Source organism: Coturnix japonica, chromosome 8, assembly GCF_054131305.1.
Source record: "Coturnix japonica strain WE chromosome 8, WE-NBRP24, whole genome shotgun sequence".
Lineage (NCBI taxonomy): Eukaryota > Metazoa > Chordata > Aves > Galliformes > Phasianidae > Coturnix > Coturnix japonica.
This window is the reverse complement of record NC_140670.1, coordinates 14,899,082-14,916,377: the sequence shown is the minus strand read 5'-3', so window position 1 is coordinate 14,916,377 and position 17,296 is coordinate 14,899,082. Positions and strand designations below refer to the sequence as shown.

Sequence of the window (17,296 nt, the reverse complement as noted above, 5' to 3'; positions counted from 1 at the left end):
CTTGCCCAGCCTAAAGTCAGAAGTCTGAGCACCTCCAGAAAGGCTCACGTAGCTTCTCCCTCTCCCCCAGCACAGGCAGTATTTTCCTGAGCAGTGTCAGTCACAGTCAGCTCTTCATCACTTCAGAGAACAGGCACTGGCATGAGGGGCAGTGAGGAAGATGATGATCAACTGGAAGCCTTGCTACAGGAAGGCAGAGGCCAAGCAGGCAGAGCTTTCCCACAGCCAGAGGACAGCTCTCCCCTGTGTTACTCACTAAGGACACCCCGTCACCAGGAAGGTCAGGCGGACAAAGCTGCTAGCAACAGAGCTCCCAGCAAAGAACACACGACAACAGCAGCGTCTGCAGGCAGCAAGAGCTAGTGCTATGGTGAGTCAGGCTGGTTGGTGACAATAGTTTATTCTAATGGCAGAAAGAAAGATTGCTTTTTCCAGATAGGGAGCAAGAGTTGCAGAACAAAACCATGCACAGAACATCAGTCAGGAAATTCATCCCGCTTGCCAACACACATGGCACACACAGAAGGGTCTGGAAACAGTCTTACCTGGCATCTGCTTCACTGTAGTACTCTCTGGCAACAATATCTTCAAACAGCTCCCCACCAGTAACCCTGGAGTATAAAATTAAGCTTGTTACAGAGCCTGTCCAAGCCCAGCTGACCAAGCCTAGCCAAAAGGCTGCATGGGGCCTGTGCTGCCTCTATGCTTACATCCCTTCTCAACAACCCCACTGCAGTCCACGTTCAGCAGCCTCTGCAGGGATCTGTGGTACGGAAGGACGAGGGCAGCTCCACAAACACAGCACCAGCATTGGCAGCTTTCAGAACACTCTCAATGCACTGAGCAAAAACACTCATGCATCCACAGGGCTCAGCAAATACTACATTTGGGCAGCCAAGCCTTCCTTTGATCCTGGCAAACTGTCTCAGGGACAAAAGTCACAGGTAGCCCATGTTTACCAACCCACACTTGTACTTGCTGCCAGGAGCTTTCCTGGTCTATCCCCTACCACACAGTCAGTGTTTTTTTATGAAGTGAACTAGTTTTGTACAGGTCTTGGAAGAGAAAGAGAGAATTCAGGTGGTTTTTATTCTGCTCTTACTCAAGCATCCACATGTCTGTACCGCTGATGAAGCATCAAAGCCAAAGAAAGACACTTACAGATCAAAGACGAGGTAATGGAAACCTTCTTCTGAAATACTGTCATGGAGCCGCACTGCAAAACACAATCAAGAAATGGAGATTTACAGGGCTTGTAGCAAATATGACACTTCACAAATCAAGCCTAGCCACACAGACAAGCTCCCCCTCAACTCAGCCCATTAATTCCCCATGCCCTTCACTTTGTGTGCTCAGTTAGTGACCTATTTCCTTTTCTTATCTCAAAGGAACAGATGGGTGTCCTTCACATACGCCCAACTCACCCCAGCGCCAAAACAAACTCTGAATGTCTTTGACCATTCATTCTCCTCTTCTAGAACTTCAGCACTCTCCTTTCATATCTACCCACTCTTTCTTCCATGCTCACTTTTTGCAGTCTTTCCCCACTCATTCTTATTTTCACCAAGCCCTTCTCAGAATTTCCAATCAAAAATAATACATGTAAAAAGCACCAAAATCCGTATGCAAGCCCACCTGTACATTGGTGCTACCCATCTCCCTTCTACCTTTTACCTGTAAAGCTCAATGAAACTTCTCTCTTCCTTTTACTTCCTTTTCCTCATTTCATTCCAACTTACACCTCCCCAATCATTACCTGAAATTCAGACTCTTTTGTTTCATTTTTTCTAATCTATTTGTTACTAAAGACATAAATGACCACAACTGTCCTCAAAATTTAATCCTCTCTCAACTTCCTCACATATCCTCTCCTGTTGCCTAAAATAACTTCTGCCTTTTCTCATATTCTTCACCACCAGGGTTGTACCTACAATGGGCTGCCCCAGATACTTTGTGAGATCTCTGGGGCCCTGTTATCCTTCCCCGTGTTACAAGAGAAAAATAGTGATGATGATTACATCCACACAGACAACAGAAATGAATTTCACTTCCAGTGCCATTTCCTCCTATCTGAATCAAAGCCTCACTTTCTTTTATGCTCCATGGATGAATTCTAACTTAAGAGCAATACAAAATGAAGAGCTCGGTTTCTCAGATCTCCACATCCTTCTCTTAGCTTTACTCTCCTGTTGAAAAACTTCACTCTTTTCCTCACCAATCAGAGTCACTAACTAGCAGTGCTACTTGACTCAGTCCTTAAACTGTCACACCCAGACTAGGATAGGTTGGTTACCTTATTTACTGATTCCATCTACAGGATTTCCCTATTGATTTACACAACTAGATGGGCCTCGAGTGAGTCTCAGCCACTGCAACATCTTGTAATTGAGTATTGACTGAAGTAACATTACTGTTCTCATCTCTACAAATCAAGTTATCTTTCTCCATCACTACAGCATCCCTCTCCACAACTTTGCATCCCTTCCCTGTCTTCCACTCTTTTCCATGTAAAACACAAGCAACCTGTCTTGGCTTTTCCCAACACAACAATTATCTCTCTGTCAGCATCAGGAGGTCAGTTTGCACCTCTTATTGGCCCATGACGTCAGTTACCATCATCATCTTGGAAATGTTTCAAACCAGCTCTTGGCACATGCTCCCATCTCATAGGGAACAACCACACATTTTCTCAATGCTTTATTCTTATTCTTCTTGCATCATGTGCGTGCAAACACCCACAAACACAAAATTAAGAGTAGTATAGAAGTGTACAGACCGCTTCCTATACCTTTCCTAAAAGAACTGCATTCTTCCTTCCTGCATGCTCCAGCATTTTTTCCCTGCCATAATTTGCAAGCTGTCCAGGTTGGTCCTTTGACCAACTTCCTCTCTTCAGTATCTCTTTTAATGGAAGAGGTTTGGGAGCAGCACTCCACAAGGCGTAAGACAGCAAACCAGCAAGTACAGTCAGAGGTACAATAATGCGGGTATTTGACGTAAAACTGTTTCCTCTGCTGAAAACAGAGATGTAGCACATTTAAGAATTAAATATCTGAAATAATACGCAGTAAAATAAATAACTAAAATAGAAATATCTTCCAAGCTTTAGTCAGCTTTGTATTAACTTCACTGCAATACAACTTTGTGTTTATACAAGGACTTGCTCCCTGAGCACCTGGCAGAATTCAGCAGAGGTGACATTTCAAAAAATACAGAAAAAGGTATCTCCTAGGAGAAAACATCTCCATTCACGACTGGGAACAAGACATAAAGTGACTGAAGCAAATACTTGGATTCCCAGTGGAGGGCAAATTTTCACTCCAATGCCATGAGATTTTCACTGCAACGTACAGGATTGTTTGATGTATACACAAAAGGCAACTACACAAGCGAGAGCTAACGCCCAGAACACAGGCAAAAGCCCGTGCAGAAACCTTATAAAAAGGGAAGAAGGAACAGATGGTGAAACTTCAAGGAAAGCTGAACGTGCTAATAAGGTCATGTCAGGTAACACTCAGTGTGCCAGAAAGCATTCTCCACCCTCTGGCACCTGAAAGGTCAGCGAAGTGCTGCCAGAAGCAGCAGATTAGAGGGAGGCAGCACAAATGAGATCCCAACAGTGGAGGAGGACAGCCACCAGTGGGCCAAGCTGCAGCCAGGAGCAGCACATGCCTGCAGGTAGAAGAAAAACACAGTGAAATCTGAACTCTGACACAAAGATGCAGAAAGCAAACTGCAACCAAATATAAAATACGAAGGAGCTTTTTGGTAACTTTTTTTTTTTTGTCCTGAGAAAAGTGATTTTGTCAGATGCCTTTTGAAAGAGGAAGGAAGCAGCAATTCAACTGGCAAAGACTGGCAGAGGTAGCAGAAAGAGCCTTCAAGGACAGTAAAACACTGTTTGTGTACTTAGGTGCGGAACCACGACAGGAGAACAGAGAACTGTATTTATTGGCTCATAAATACCAGTGCCATACATCACCCTAAGGCTGCACAGCAAAATAGAGCAGACCATGGAGGCAGGATGCAGCCCATTAACTTAACAAGGGAGCTGCTTCCTCGCAGCCACCCAGAGAAACGCTGAACAAAACTTGCACAGGATTTAATCTGCCTAGGTAGCAAAGCTCACAGGTAACGCTGGAACATCAGAGAAGCAATAGGAGAGAGGGCACTGGGCACCAGCACCCTGCAGAGAAATAATAAGCAACAGCTTAAAACTTCAGACTTTAACTGTGAAAGAGAGTGATGATGAGGTGGGCTGAGAAAGACAAGTCTGAATATGCCAAAACTCTCATGACTTTCAATTCTAGCCCATACCTGCTTCACATTGACACTGAAAGGAAGAGGTGAAAGCAATGCCCAGGGGTGGAAGTGAGAAAGCACCCAGTGCACCTCTATATGTTAACTCAGTGGCCACCACACCTGCAGACCCACTGCTGGCCTTCCTACCATGCAAGGATATGTTTAATGTCTTCATTATTAGCTTAAGTTCAGCTTCAACCAGCTGAGCAGAGTCCACATGGCCTGCTCATACCTGTGTAACCTATTGACATGACAGGGTGAAAAATGAAATCATATGTAGATGCTAGAAGAGGGTAAAAAGGAGTAATGAAAATTGACAATCAACAACAAGAAAAAATAAGAATTAATGAAAGAACTAATCCAGCAATTCTTTTCCTCATAGACCCCTTTTCTTTCTCCCACCATGGGAACAGGGATGTCCATGCCCAGCACAGCTGGCTAGACAGATGCACACACCACATAGAGCTGCAAGTCACAGCAACAAGGAAATTGCACAATAGAAACACAGGGTCTCCCAAAAGATGAACAAACTATACAGGAGACCAAAGGAACATGACCTTGCTCTATTCACCAGAATACAATGTAGATGATTTCCATGAGCTGATTTTGTCACCCAGAAGCAGAAATCCAAAACATATTTTCCTCCAGGCCAAACACTCTTACCACAGGAATTCTTGCAGATGTAGAAAATCAGTCCCTGCCAACACCATGCACATTCATGGTCACCTTATGACTATTCCCACGTCAAAGGTCTTTGATGGATGAAAGAACAATTACTGCGAAGGTTAGCAAGCACAGACAAGGAGAGGGGAGTGAGAAAGAAAACAGAAGCAAGTCAGACAACAAGGCTCTAAGTCAGTTACAGGATATGGTGAAAGACTTCACCCAAGGTTTTAGTCAGAGCACAGAAAAAAAGTCCCATTCACATCAAGCAAAAGGCTCGTACAGTGCACAGGCACATTAGTTTTGTAAGACTGAAGTCTTACAGATAACTTCAGCAATAACGAAAATAAACCACAGCACCAGCAAGCAATGTCAGGACAACTGCTAACAAAAAAAGCAGAATCTGTTACTGTTTTGGGGGGGCTGTTTTTTCATGTTTGTTTTTAAATCAGGACAAAAAAACAGCCAAGCTTTCTTCATATATGGTCCGGAAGCTGGTACCAGAGGAGTACTCCACCTGGCAGAAGGAGATTGCTACCACTGTCCCTTCAATTTTAAATGCAAATGCACACCTGTAACACTGCACTGTTAAAGAGCTGCTGTTTGCCACCACCTACATACAAGGCACAACCTCACTTACTGGTTTAAGCATCTTTCCCTTTCCTATTTCTTCTCAAGTCTTAACCCATCGAACTACAGCTCCCGTCCTACATAAGCTGCCATTACCAGTATAGGAAGCACCATCCATAGAGCTTGCTAGGAGACTTATAAAAATAATTGACAACACAAAAGCAGTGACAGCAAACTACCCATCTTCCCCAAAAAATCATGTCTTCATTCCCTTTCCATCTCTTCCTGAATTATATGACCCTGTATGGGCAGCTGCAGCTCCCTGAGGCCTAAGCATAGTACAAAGCAACTGATCATAATATGAAAATCTCAAACAAAACAGACTGTATCAGCCTAATGACCAATGGCACTTGCTGCTGCATCACACAAAGCAAGACTGTAAATACAGAAGTTGAAGTGAACCACAAAGGAATCAGAAGAATCTTTCAGTTTTATGAAAGTTCACCTATAAAACAGAAATATAAAAAGACAAGGAAGGGCAACATCAGGCATCTTATTGTTAAAGGGTCACATTTAGAAAGCAAACTGATAGCCAAATGACAAGCACAGATGAGAGCTAGCTGACTTGATCTACATCTTCCCTTTGCTCTGCCCTGTGTGCCCAATTTTATCATTGTTTTGCTCTTATTTCAATGCCCAGAGCATTCACATCTGCCATGCAAGCCCAGGATGAGCCTCCTCTATAAGGCAGGATGGTATCCATCAAAGTGCTGCAAGGTTTGCTCTGCAAACAGAACAGTTACTGAAGTCGCAGCACAAGGCAAAGAAATATACAAGCAGAAGAATAATTTCATGGGATCATTCCTTCTATCTTCACAATTATTCATCTCTGCTTAGGAAAATTTAACATGAGCTGAAACATGCTCACTCCTATACACCAACGGTCCCTGCCTGCCCTTAGTGACAGGGCTCAGCTAGAGGAAAGGGTCAGCTTGTATGATAAATCTAAATTCACTGCTGAACCCAGAGTTTAAAACATTTAGATTTAATGGGAAAATATAACATACTATTGCCCACCCTGCACCAATAGATATCATGTACTGTGATTATACAACACTTGGAATTCTCAAATTAAGTTGCCTTTGTTGCAGTACATGCAGCAGAGCCAACACAAGGAAACCAAGGCTTCTGGTTGTCTCCTGGGTCATGGTAATTGCAATGCTCTAACTCTTTCATGCAGTCTTAGTGTTGCAAACTCGAAAGTGCTCTAGGATCTCCTGGACTGAACAATGCTATTAGACAGTCAGCCACTCACTAGAAGCAGCCAAGCTTCACTTCTCAGTATTTCCCAGCCAAATATTTGCCTGTACCACACAGAAAGGGAGGAGGAAAGAGATGCCACAAGGGGCATATTTCAAAAAGCGTATGCCAGAAGAAGCAAAATGATACAGGAGGATAAAACCTGCTGAAGCCCTCTTACAAAGATGCCTTGCCTGGTGCCCTCTCCAATGTGCCAGGGGATGCTGAAACTACAGATACAAATACACACGGCCCAGCAGACTGCAAACTGAGCACCATCGTCTGTGGCAGCACAAGCGACAAGTGAGCTGACACAGATGGCTCCCACCCACAGCCCACTTCCCCAGCTGCTCACCAGCCTGAGAGCCTGCTCGGGAATCGTCCCACTGCCTCCCAGCCTGGCTGCATGCCAGGATGCTCCCTGCATGGTTCACAGCTCCCAGGACGCCTGTCCCACAAGGAGCCACCACAAGCCTGTGACTGCCTGGGAGCTGGGTGCTCAGCTCCCACCCCAGCTGTTTCTCTAATTACATTAAACACGCAGAATTCAGCTGCAGCTGCTCAGGCTGCTTCCAAAAGGACTCTCCTTTTAATTAAAAATTTGCTATTAAAGAGCATTAAATTGTGTAATGCAAATAATCCCCTAGAAATCATCTGTTCCAGCAGCTAATGACCAGCTTTGTTAGAGCAGTAACTAACAGCAGCAGGACAGTTAGCTAACAGGACATCGTGTGCTGGTGTTAACCAGTCCATCAGGATCAGGGATTCTTTCCTTCCTTCTGCCTCCAAATCTGACACAGGGAGGTTACAGGATGCCGGACAAATACCAGCTTGCCAGCTCCTCAGGCCCACAGCATTTCACACTAATCGCAGTTTTAAAGCTTTGGAAAAAAGAAGAGAAGAAGAAGGGCTTGTTAACACAGCTCTGTTCAGGTAGAAGCAGGCTAGTGCAGGCTCTGAAGGAAAGACAAGGGACAGTCTTCAAGAGCACAAAACACTACATGGGATTTATTTTTTCTTCTAAATGTTCTCAAAAAACACTCAGACCCTAAAAAGTGTAAGGTCAGGACAGTGCCCTTCTTGTGGGTGTACAGCAATCCACAGCCTAGGAAGAAGCTGCATAGAAAACAGTATCTTTCCTATTGAGAAACTGGTCCTTCTGCAGAGGTAAAATGTAAAAGTAATAACAAAAACACACAAAGTATTTTTTTAAACATTTCAGTGCCAAGTAAAGGTGTTTTTTCTTTCATTTTGCAATGTCTGTACTGGAAGGCTGAAGTTCAGTGCACGATACATAACACTTACTATGTCTTACTCAAACATTATGTGAGCCAAAAGCGTTCGTTAACAGGAATATTTCCTACTCTCCTGATAATGGCGCAATCATGACCATCCAGAACTGTTATCCCAAGTGGAAACCACCATGCTTCCATAGGGGAGCAGCCTGGATGTCTGCAGCCAAATGAAAACAGGGAAATCTGCTGTTTACAGCAAAACACAGCCTACAGCATTTTCTTGTTCACTAAGGAAGCAATTCAGATCTCCTGTTAAGAAAAGGTGCTAGGCACGCACCCCAAGCAGCAGGGGATGGTGGAAGTTAGGGACTGCTCAACAAGAGATACTCAAGGTGAAGCACGAGTGAACTTCAGTAGGAGCTGAGACAACTCCAACACTGGGTCTGCATGATCAACACACCCCATTTCCTACTCCAGCTAGTTATGAGCATTGTGATATTCTACAATGGGCTGCACAAAGAAGCACAGAAGCCTTCTTGAAGTGACTCACACCTTGATCATCATCCTTACTTAAGCACAGATGAACTGTGTGCTGTTAAATAAACATCCATGAAAATCACTCCTACAAGACAGAGGTAACAGGAAAGATCATTTCCAAATGAAATAAAACTGAACCAGGTCAATACAAATTCTGCTAATCCACGGGAGATTTCTGTGCCATGTTCTCCATATGTTAAATAAGGAATTGTCCAGAACCATGGTTTATTCTTAAAGAAGCCAGAAGATAGAAGGAAAAATTTTAATCACTGAACTGCAAGTATATTTTGGAGAGAAAAAAAAATCAGAAGTAGGAAAAACCTGAAAAAGCAGTAATTTCAGGAGATGCTGAGGACAGCACTTCACTACAGCTATAAATTCCTTCAAGGAAGTTAACTCTGAAGCAGTTCAGAAAAGGATACAGAGGCAGAAATCAGAAGAAGAATTTGGCTTCGTCATTTGGCACTATCAGCCTCTCTTAAAATACGTATTTTTGTTATTCCAGAGCTAAGTGCATGCAATTCTTCACAGCAAAGGCTGCCATGAGCTAGGATACAATAACTGACACAAAGAAAGTAAAAATAACAAAGTGCTCAGTTTGAGCTATAAACAAAAGATATTCGAGAACTACTTTTGTATGGTTGATTTAAAAACATCTAAGAAAGAGTACAGCTCATCTGATGACAGGTCCAAAGAGGAGGGACATATTTAGGCTGGAATAGCTAAGAAAATTTAAAAGTAGGAGGGGAACATCTAACAGCAGGATGGACAAACACAGGAATGCTAGAGAACAGTTTTCAGACCTATGAGTAAGTAATATCAAATTCTGCATCGTTGCTTTGAGAGTTCTAGTGCAGGAAAGGTCACATTCAGAATCTAGCACTTCCCATCTATGTGGAACAAGACTGCTGGAAGACACTGGGGCTCCCAGCTGTGTGATTACTCTGGTAGGTGCTGTGTAGCAAAATGCAAAAACCTGAATTATCCATGGGAGAATCCATGGACAGCAGCTGAATTTGAGGACTTAAAAATCAAATACACCAGCTAACTGAAATTAAGTTTAAAACTAAGAGACCAAAAGAGCTGCTCCAATAAGAAAGTGGTGACATTCAAAACACCACAAATTTCACTCTACACAAAAAGAAGGCAATGGTGAAGCCTACTTTATCTTAAATGCACAAGTTTCAGGGGCACAAACAGGAAAACATCTGCAACTGGAGGGCAGAACTGCAAGCGTGTCTGGAGAAACCTGCTTCTTTCCAGCAAAGCAGGGACCAAGGGAAGAGAGCAACAGATCATTCACTTACTCTTCTACATGTGCCCAAATACATTCGTGTCAAATGCCCACAAGATTTATAGATATGTGAATCACTGAAATAGTATGTTGTTCAAGGAGAAGTGGAATTCCCCATGGAGTCATGGCTCTTGCCAGCTTCCACAAGCATTTTATCTGCTTACAGACAGCAAGGTTTTAACAGCGCTGCTTTCTGCCTCTTTCTGACACTCTCATATTCTGAATAATGGATGCATCCATATTCCTTTTAGAACAGAAGGTTGATTGATGTTGAACCAACTTGGCTGTATTTGGTGAGTGGCTGGTACAGGGTTTCTCTGGACAATAAATACTCCAGAAAGAATCAAAAACACGAGTTGAAATCTAAGGAATTAAGTCCTTCCTCTACTGAAATAAAGTACGACATGACCATTTGTAATGGTAATTTCAAATGCATGGATCCCAATGAGAACGTGGTATGTACAACAAACATGGCTTTGGAAACTAGAAAATTGCCTCAGGACAACTTTCTTCTGTCTATAAATGAACATGCTTTCTGGATCAAGGAATAACCGCACTGCAACACTAAGCTCTTTGAAGGATTACTCCTCTGTGATTACCTTGGCCGTAATACGCATCTAAAGACAAGAAAACACCCAGTTACAGAGCAAGAGCCTATAATTAGGGATGAAGTTCAATGAAGGTGTGCAAGCACAGCTTAGAAAGTGGTCACTTCACAAAGAGTAACAACAAACAGAAATATCACCATTACCTCATGCCCAGACAAACATTTATTTTATCAGTGTAGGGGTGTTACAGTCTGGAACCATCACACCAGAGTCAACTGTCTGGCAGCAAACAAATTCAACAGGTTTGCTTTATATTCTGCATGCAGGCAGGAGAGAAAAGCACCCCAGCTCACAGGGCTGTGCCTCGCAGTCCTCTGCGCTAGACTCACTAGAGGTTTGTGTCACAGCAAAACAGCAGGGCATGCTGCAATTCAGCTTCCAACAGAAATAATAACAACACAACTTCATTTGCCCACCAAAGGGAGTACAAAATCTGCTAAGTTCTGGATTGGTGCAGTATTGTTAAGCATAGCTCACACTGAGGAAACACAGCAACAACCCAGAAAACATCCAGAAGAGGTTACAACAGGGAAACGCAGTAAACAGGTGACTACTAACTGCCAACACGCGTCAAGAAAAATCTACCACTGAGTCAGATCTATGACAGCATAAAAAGTCCAAGGAATATGGAAGCAACAACACATGTAGTATCTGAACTTAAGAAAGGTTTCTGACAGCATCTAATATGCTATTTCTGTAAGCAGTTCTAAAAAATAGCGTATCCAGGTCTAGCTTAGAATGTGTATAGAAGTCACTGAGAAGAGATACCCAGAATTGCTACTGTCAAATTGGAAAAACATATCAACACCTTTAAGAGTTTGTTCAGAGCCCAACAGTATTCAGCAGTTTCATTAATTATCTATATCATGCAATATATGGCATGTTTATTAAATACATTGTATGAATTGCAAACATATAATATCAGAAAGTAAATCAAAATGGTCTTGGCAAACCTGAAGAGGACCCACACAGTAGATTTCTTAATATTTATTTTAATTGGGATGAATGAAATAGCCACTTCAATAGGAATCCTCATTTATACAAAATGGAAAAACTATTTGCTTGCCCGATCCCACAGAAAGTAGTCTGATACAATAACATGTCAGAAAGCAAATGTGCATCAATGCCATCCTTAAACTCCCATCAACCAATGACATCTGCCCAAAGAAGAATAATTTTGGTGTGACAGGTAAAGCAGTTCTTCCCCCTACAGTCAAAACGGACATGGTCTTAGTCGGGTTCTGATGTCTTGTTTCAGGCAACACATTTCAAGATAGATATGAAGTCAGTGGACAGAGTCCAAGGGAGAGAGGGAAAAAGAAAAGAAAAAAAGACTAGAGGTCTAGAAAATATGACGTATGAGAAAAGACTGAAAGAACTGGGTTTGTTTAGTCTGAAGAAAAAGAAGGCTAAAAAGAGACATGATAACAGTCTTCAAATATGTAAGATAGTTAGACGAAAGAAAAACTACTTTCTACGTATACACTGGATAGAAATAGAAACAACAGTAGCAAAGCATGTTTTTTCTGAAGTCTAATAGAAGAACTAAATATTTGAAAGATTACCACTAGAGGCTATGGAATTATTCTAGCTTTTTAAGAGCAAACAAGCCTAGCATTAACCAGGTAAGTCTTTCAAATAACTGCTGAATGGATGCTACAACCTTCTCTTTTCTTTTTCAACACATTTCAACTCTTTGCTGTAGGCACAAAATAATTCCTTTATCCCTTATTTCTATTTCCTTAATTCCTTTATTTCCATTTACATCCACCCACTGAGTTCAGAATGAATAGACTCTTATATCTTAAAATAAAGACAAAAAAAAAAAAAATTCTTTCTAGGAAGACAAAATAATAATAATAATAATAAAAAATAAAAAATGCTGTGCAGAAGATGCAGGAACCACTGACATTCTCCCAGACTCTTTTCCAAACCACAACAGAGCAGTCACATTGTTACTTATTACAAACGGAGAACCAGCTGTAGGACCCAAGCAGGAAAGTGACATGTTTCTGTTTTCAGTGGGGTTTACTTACAAAAGAGGATATCCTCTTGGGCACGACATTTAATTTGTGAGAGGTCTGACAAGAAGATTTAAGTACAGACAAAAATAAAGCTGATGAAAGTGAATTTAAGTCCCAAATAAAAATTGACATCACCTACTAAACTAAGTGCAATAAGCTTTGCAGGGCAAATGAATCCCAATAACTCGGCTAGTAACATAAGTTTTGGTCATCCTGACTATTTTCAAGCAGTAAAGGTACTGGCTAGTATATTCATCACTGCAAATCACTGTAGGTGGTTACCACTCCTCCTCATGCCCTGCCTCTACAATTGCACTCAGATCCAACAAAGTTCTTTCAGCTGGAAAGCTGCTACTTTGCATTTTGTGACATCCTGAGCTAGTGGGAATTGCTTCTTCATCATATACAGAACAGCCCACAGATACCAGTGCATGGAGAATTTTTGGATGCTTACCAATATTTGGATGCTTTAGAAGTCGGCAGATTCGTGCTTCACGTTCCAGTTTCTGGTGATCTGAAAGAGAAAGAAACAATGTATTCAGCTCCACAACTCTGAACGAGGCTCTTGCTCATGTACAACAAAGAAAGGAACACAGTGACCCAGCTGATGCCCAGAAACCTGGATAAGACTGGGAATTGCTGGAACACAACCACCTACAACAGAGAGCCATGCAGGTGCCTGTAGATGAGGCTGCAGAGGACCTCTGCTTCCAGTAAAAAATTAGTGCTAAAGAGATATTCCCTGCTTGGATTCCAAGTGAATAGTAACAGCAACACAAAGACACCACTCTTCCATCAACTGCACAAACACACAAAGCCAGTTCCAGGGCTTTTGAGACTTATCCCCATTCCCCAAAGCTGGAGAACAGCCTCTGAAGAAATAGCTCACAGAAAATGGAAAAGGACCTGCTGCCAGCCCAGAGAAACATCAGGGAAGAAAGAAAGAGCAGGAGGGAGAAATTATACAGGTTCTGCTGCACACAGCCAACACACGATGTAGGGAATGTTGCCAGCTCCGATGAACCGAAAGGTAACCATACTTCAGTACCCATGGATGGAGTCACTGATGAAATGCTGATCAAGCACTTCCAGATCTCCAGGCAAGAAGTCCTGCCCAAATGCTAAGTATGCTAATTCCAGCCCAAAGGCAACATTGGTTTCAGCAGGACCATCATCTGGATTAAAGAGTAACATGTCAGAGAGAGCGGAAAATGGTTTCTCCTCCCCAGAAATGTAACATGCGTGAACGCAAGGAAAGGAGAGAGAGCTAGGGTAACTCTGCTCATCTTACCCTAGAAGCAGGGGATCTTCAGCTGCTGAGGCTCAGACAGATTTTTCATTTCAGGAATGATCGAGTCCTGGCTTTCAGTTCAAAGCCCCATTCTTTCAAATGAAGCACATATCAGATTAGCACAGCTTCACTGAAAGGAGCTGAGGGAGCCAAATCTCCAGGGCAGCCCCAGAAGCTACTGAGCTCTCAATCTTTGGGGATGCAGATATGTGCAGAAAGAGAAAGAAGACTAACTGCCCTTCCCCTTTCCAGCCACCAAAAGAGAGCAGCCATCCCTGCCCTCTCTTGACATTTCTCCCCCAGCGGGTCTTCAGCAAACAGAATTGAAAACGCACCTTCTCTGCATTCCCTGTGGGGCACAAGTTTTTCCTTCCATGGGAGTAAGCAAGACACTTGGCTGGTTGGGCTGCTCAGCAGATGACTGCTACATCCTCTGATTTACAGGAATCGTACTAGAGATCCACATAAACAAAGACACACTGCGCTGCTCTGAGAACAGCCCACAAGCTCCACAGTCTCTGCATGGTCCTCCTTCTCCTTTGCACAGAAAAGCTTTGGGCAACTGTTCTCCCCACCATGAGCAGAAGAGGGAGACCAAGGCAGATATCTCAGCTCAGAACACTTCTCTCCCAGACTGGGAATAGCAGCTCAGGGCACTGCAGGATTTCTATCTTCTTTCCCACTGCTAAACTGTAGAAAATGTCCCAATTAATATTTTATATGGGCTGAGATGTGCTTACATCCTCATCCACTACTGTTCTAGCAAGGGGGAAAGTAAATGACTCTTTTCATCCCTCCCTCCTCAGTCCTGGAAATTATTGTTGTTGTTGCATATATTTCACAGCGCCATGCCAGAGCCACTCCAATAAAGTAGCAGGCAGCAGGAAAGCCTGGAGAGAATCCACGCTCCCAAGGCCCTGGTGCAGTGCAAGCGCTTTCTCGCCTGCATTGCCGGGGGTGCCTTGGCTCCTCTTTTTGCAGCATCTTGCAAATGAAGTTTTACAAAGTAGTTGCAAGGTAAGAGACCGGGCTGCACACTCTGCACCCAGGCCAGGTTCTCACAGCATTCTCACAGTTTAAGATAAACCATCCACAACCCTCTCGCATGCCTGGGTCTTGCAAATCCCCTGCTTACCCTCCCAGCTCTACTTGGAACCCCTACAGAAGGGGATCCTTCCCTCGCCCAGATCACATTGCCCTCATGTGCAATTACACTTGCTGGGAATCTGTTCCTGAGCACAAGGACACGGGGAAGCAGACAGCAAAAACAGCTGAGCAAAGGGGAAGGAGAGGTAAGACCTACCACGTGCTGCTCAGCCACTGGGCCATGACAGCCAGGACAGACAGCTGACAGGAGCGAGGCTCAAACAGAATGACATAACCATCAAAATGCCATGGGAGATGTAAATCAAGAGCAATTGCTCTCCTGCAATCCTACACCCTCTTGCAGAGGGAGGGGAGCGGGCAGGGCAGCAGACACAGCAGAACTTGTGACAAGAGGTCATCACCCCACAGCCCGTCCCTCCAGCACCGTGCAGCCTGGCCAGAGACCAGAGAAGGAGTACAGCACTCCGGTCACAAGGTACAGCAAACTATTTCTGGTCAGGGTGAAGCATACTGCACTGTTCTGTCTCCAGGGCAACAAAACAGGCAAACTCAAGCACAGCTTGCGGGCAGAAAGTGTGCTCCCTGTGCGGCTGCTCCAGGCGGCAACCCCAGCCCCGCAGCTCCGCTATGGAGCAGAGAAAGGTCAGGCTGGGCTGGGCTCCTCTGCATGCCCTGCAGGAGCTCCCATCCCATCCTGGACAGCATCAGATCATAGCCCATCTTGTGACCTGAAAAAAAGCTCCAGCCCTGCAAAGATCCCCTTTTTGGTCTTCACTGATTGGTAGTCTTTGGCACAGCACATATATTCCACTCCTGTTCCAGGCATCAGTGATACAGTCAATTTAACACTTGGGGCAAACAACTCAGTATCTAAACATTTCAGCAATAAACAGAGTTGCAATTTTTGTTTCCCTCTCTCTCTGATCTAACAACAGTTATTCCCAGCAGGAAACAAACAAAATTTTGCATGTCCAATAGAGCAGATGAAGGTTGGGCTTGAAGACACTTTATGCGGGGGCTCACAGAAGCCTAAAAATCCAATGGACCTTAACTGCAGTAGGAGAATGATGTAAAGAAATCCAGGCTTTGATCCCTGCTTCACCAAGAGCTTGCAAAGAAAATCATTTCTCCTCCCTTCCCCCAGATCACTCTGATTTTTACAGGCCACGTGCAGAGGAGAGGTAGAAGCCCAGCTCACCCAGAGCCAGATTCACCCCAGAACATTGGGCCCATCTCCCACCATTCCCAAACTGCTCAACTTCCACCAGCAATTTCCATACCTTGCCTTAAACACCATGTATCCTTTAGGATAATAAATCCATATACCCAGAGAAGTTACTCCAAATGTTAGTTACTCTTCCTGTCAAAACTTGATACAGCCATTCCAAGTCTGAATTCATCTATCTCGCGTTTCCAAATATTGGATTTCATTAAGTTCCCTTCCTGCTAAATAACAGAGCTGTCTAGCCCTGAACAATAGCTGATGCTTAAAACTTAAGTACAGGATATTACCAACACTCATCTAATATTCATCTCATGTTTTCCAGCCAAAAAGAAGACTTGCTATTTGGACAGTACTTCTACCTACAGTGTGCAGCAGTGTCTATCTACACTGACACAGAAGTGCAGTTTACGTAGACTGTAGCAACACTGAAAAGTAAACGCTTAAGGGGATGGTGCTCAAAAGCAGCGGGACAAAACTTTCTCACGTTTGACACATGAACTAAGATGTGAATATTTATTTCTAGTTGCCAGGCTTTTATACAGATAAGATTTCTGCATTTGATTTTAACAACTGGGCCTACATTTTGCCAAAATATCTTTTGCATCACTGCTCAGCAAACACTGCTCTAAGTGCCGTTCCAGTAAAGCTAATATCACATCTCTTCAGAACACACCTGATAAGAAATGGGCTGTTTGGAGAACTGGGCTTACTTTGGCTTTTAAAGCAAATCCCTAGGCAAGTGAAAAGAAAACAAGAATAATTGGGTTAGCATTTTTTGTGGAAGTTACAGGCCTGAAAAAGTGAAAGCACAGCTCTTGATACAAACAGCCCCTTCACCAAACAGGTCTGCTTGTGCACAATGGATGGACAGCAGAGGCAGTGCACAATTCGTAATGTCACAGCTGTAACAGCTGCTGAGCTGGCTAAACCAGAACAACCCAGCCTGAGCATAGAAGACAACTGACCAAACTCATGATAATTCAGCTTGTATGTTGTAAATTCATCTGACTTCATCAGAAAAACAGGACAATGTGATGTAAGATAGGTGCACTGAAAGGAAATAAAAAGCAAAATGCAGCTTTCCTTCATGACAAACTGACAGCCTCCCGCAGGGCAAGGAATTTGACGAGTTTATAATGAA

The 17,296-nt window shown here is 43.4% G+C and overlaps 1 protein-coding gene across 50 annotated transcripts in view; it reads right to left on the bottom strand.

Moving 5' to 3' along the window:
• The window catches only part of CAMK2G (calcium/calmodulin dependent protein kinase II gamma), a 120,577-nt gene that overhangs the window by 47,110 nt on the left and 56,171 nt on the right, over nucleotides 1-17,296 (bottom strand). For 49 of the 50 annotated variants that reach the window (XM_085554293.1, XM_085554294.1, XM_085554301.1 and 46 more), the window contains exons 3-5: nucleotides 12,987-13,046; nucleotides 1,162-1,216; nucleotides 546-611 (exon numbers count right to left, since the gene is read on the bottom strand). In XM_085554293.1, the coding sequence (XP_085410419.1) occupies nucleotides 546-611; nucleotides 1,162-1,216; nucleotides 12,987-13,046 (181 nt within the window). Of the gene's footprint in view, nucleotides 1-545; nucleotides 612-1,161; nucleotides 1,217-2,293; nucleotides 2,377-12,986; nucleotides 13,047-17,296 lie in introns of those variants that run through there. The other variant, XM_085554327.1, reaches the window with a different exon arrangement.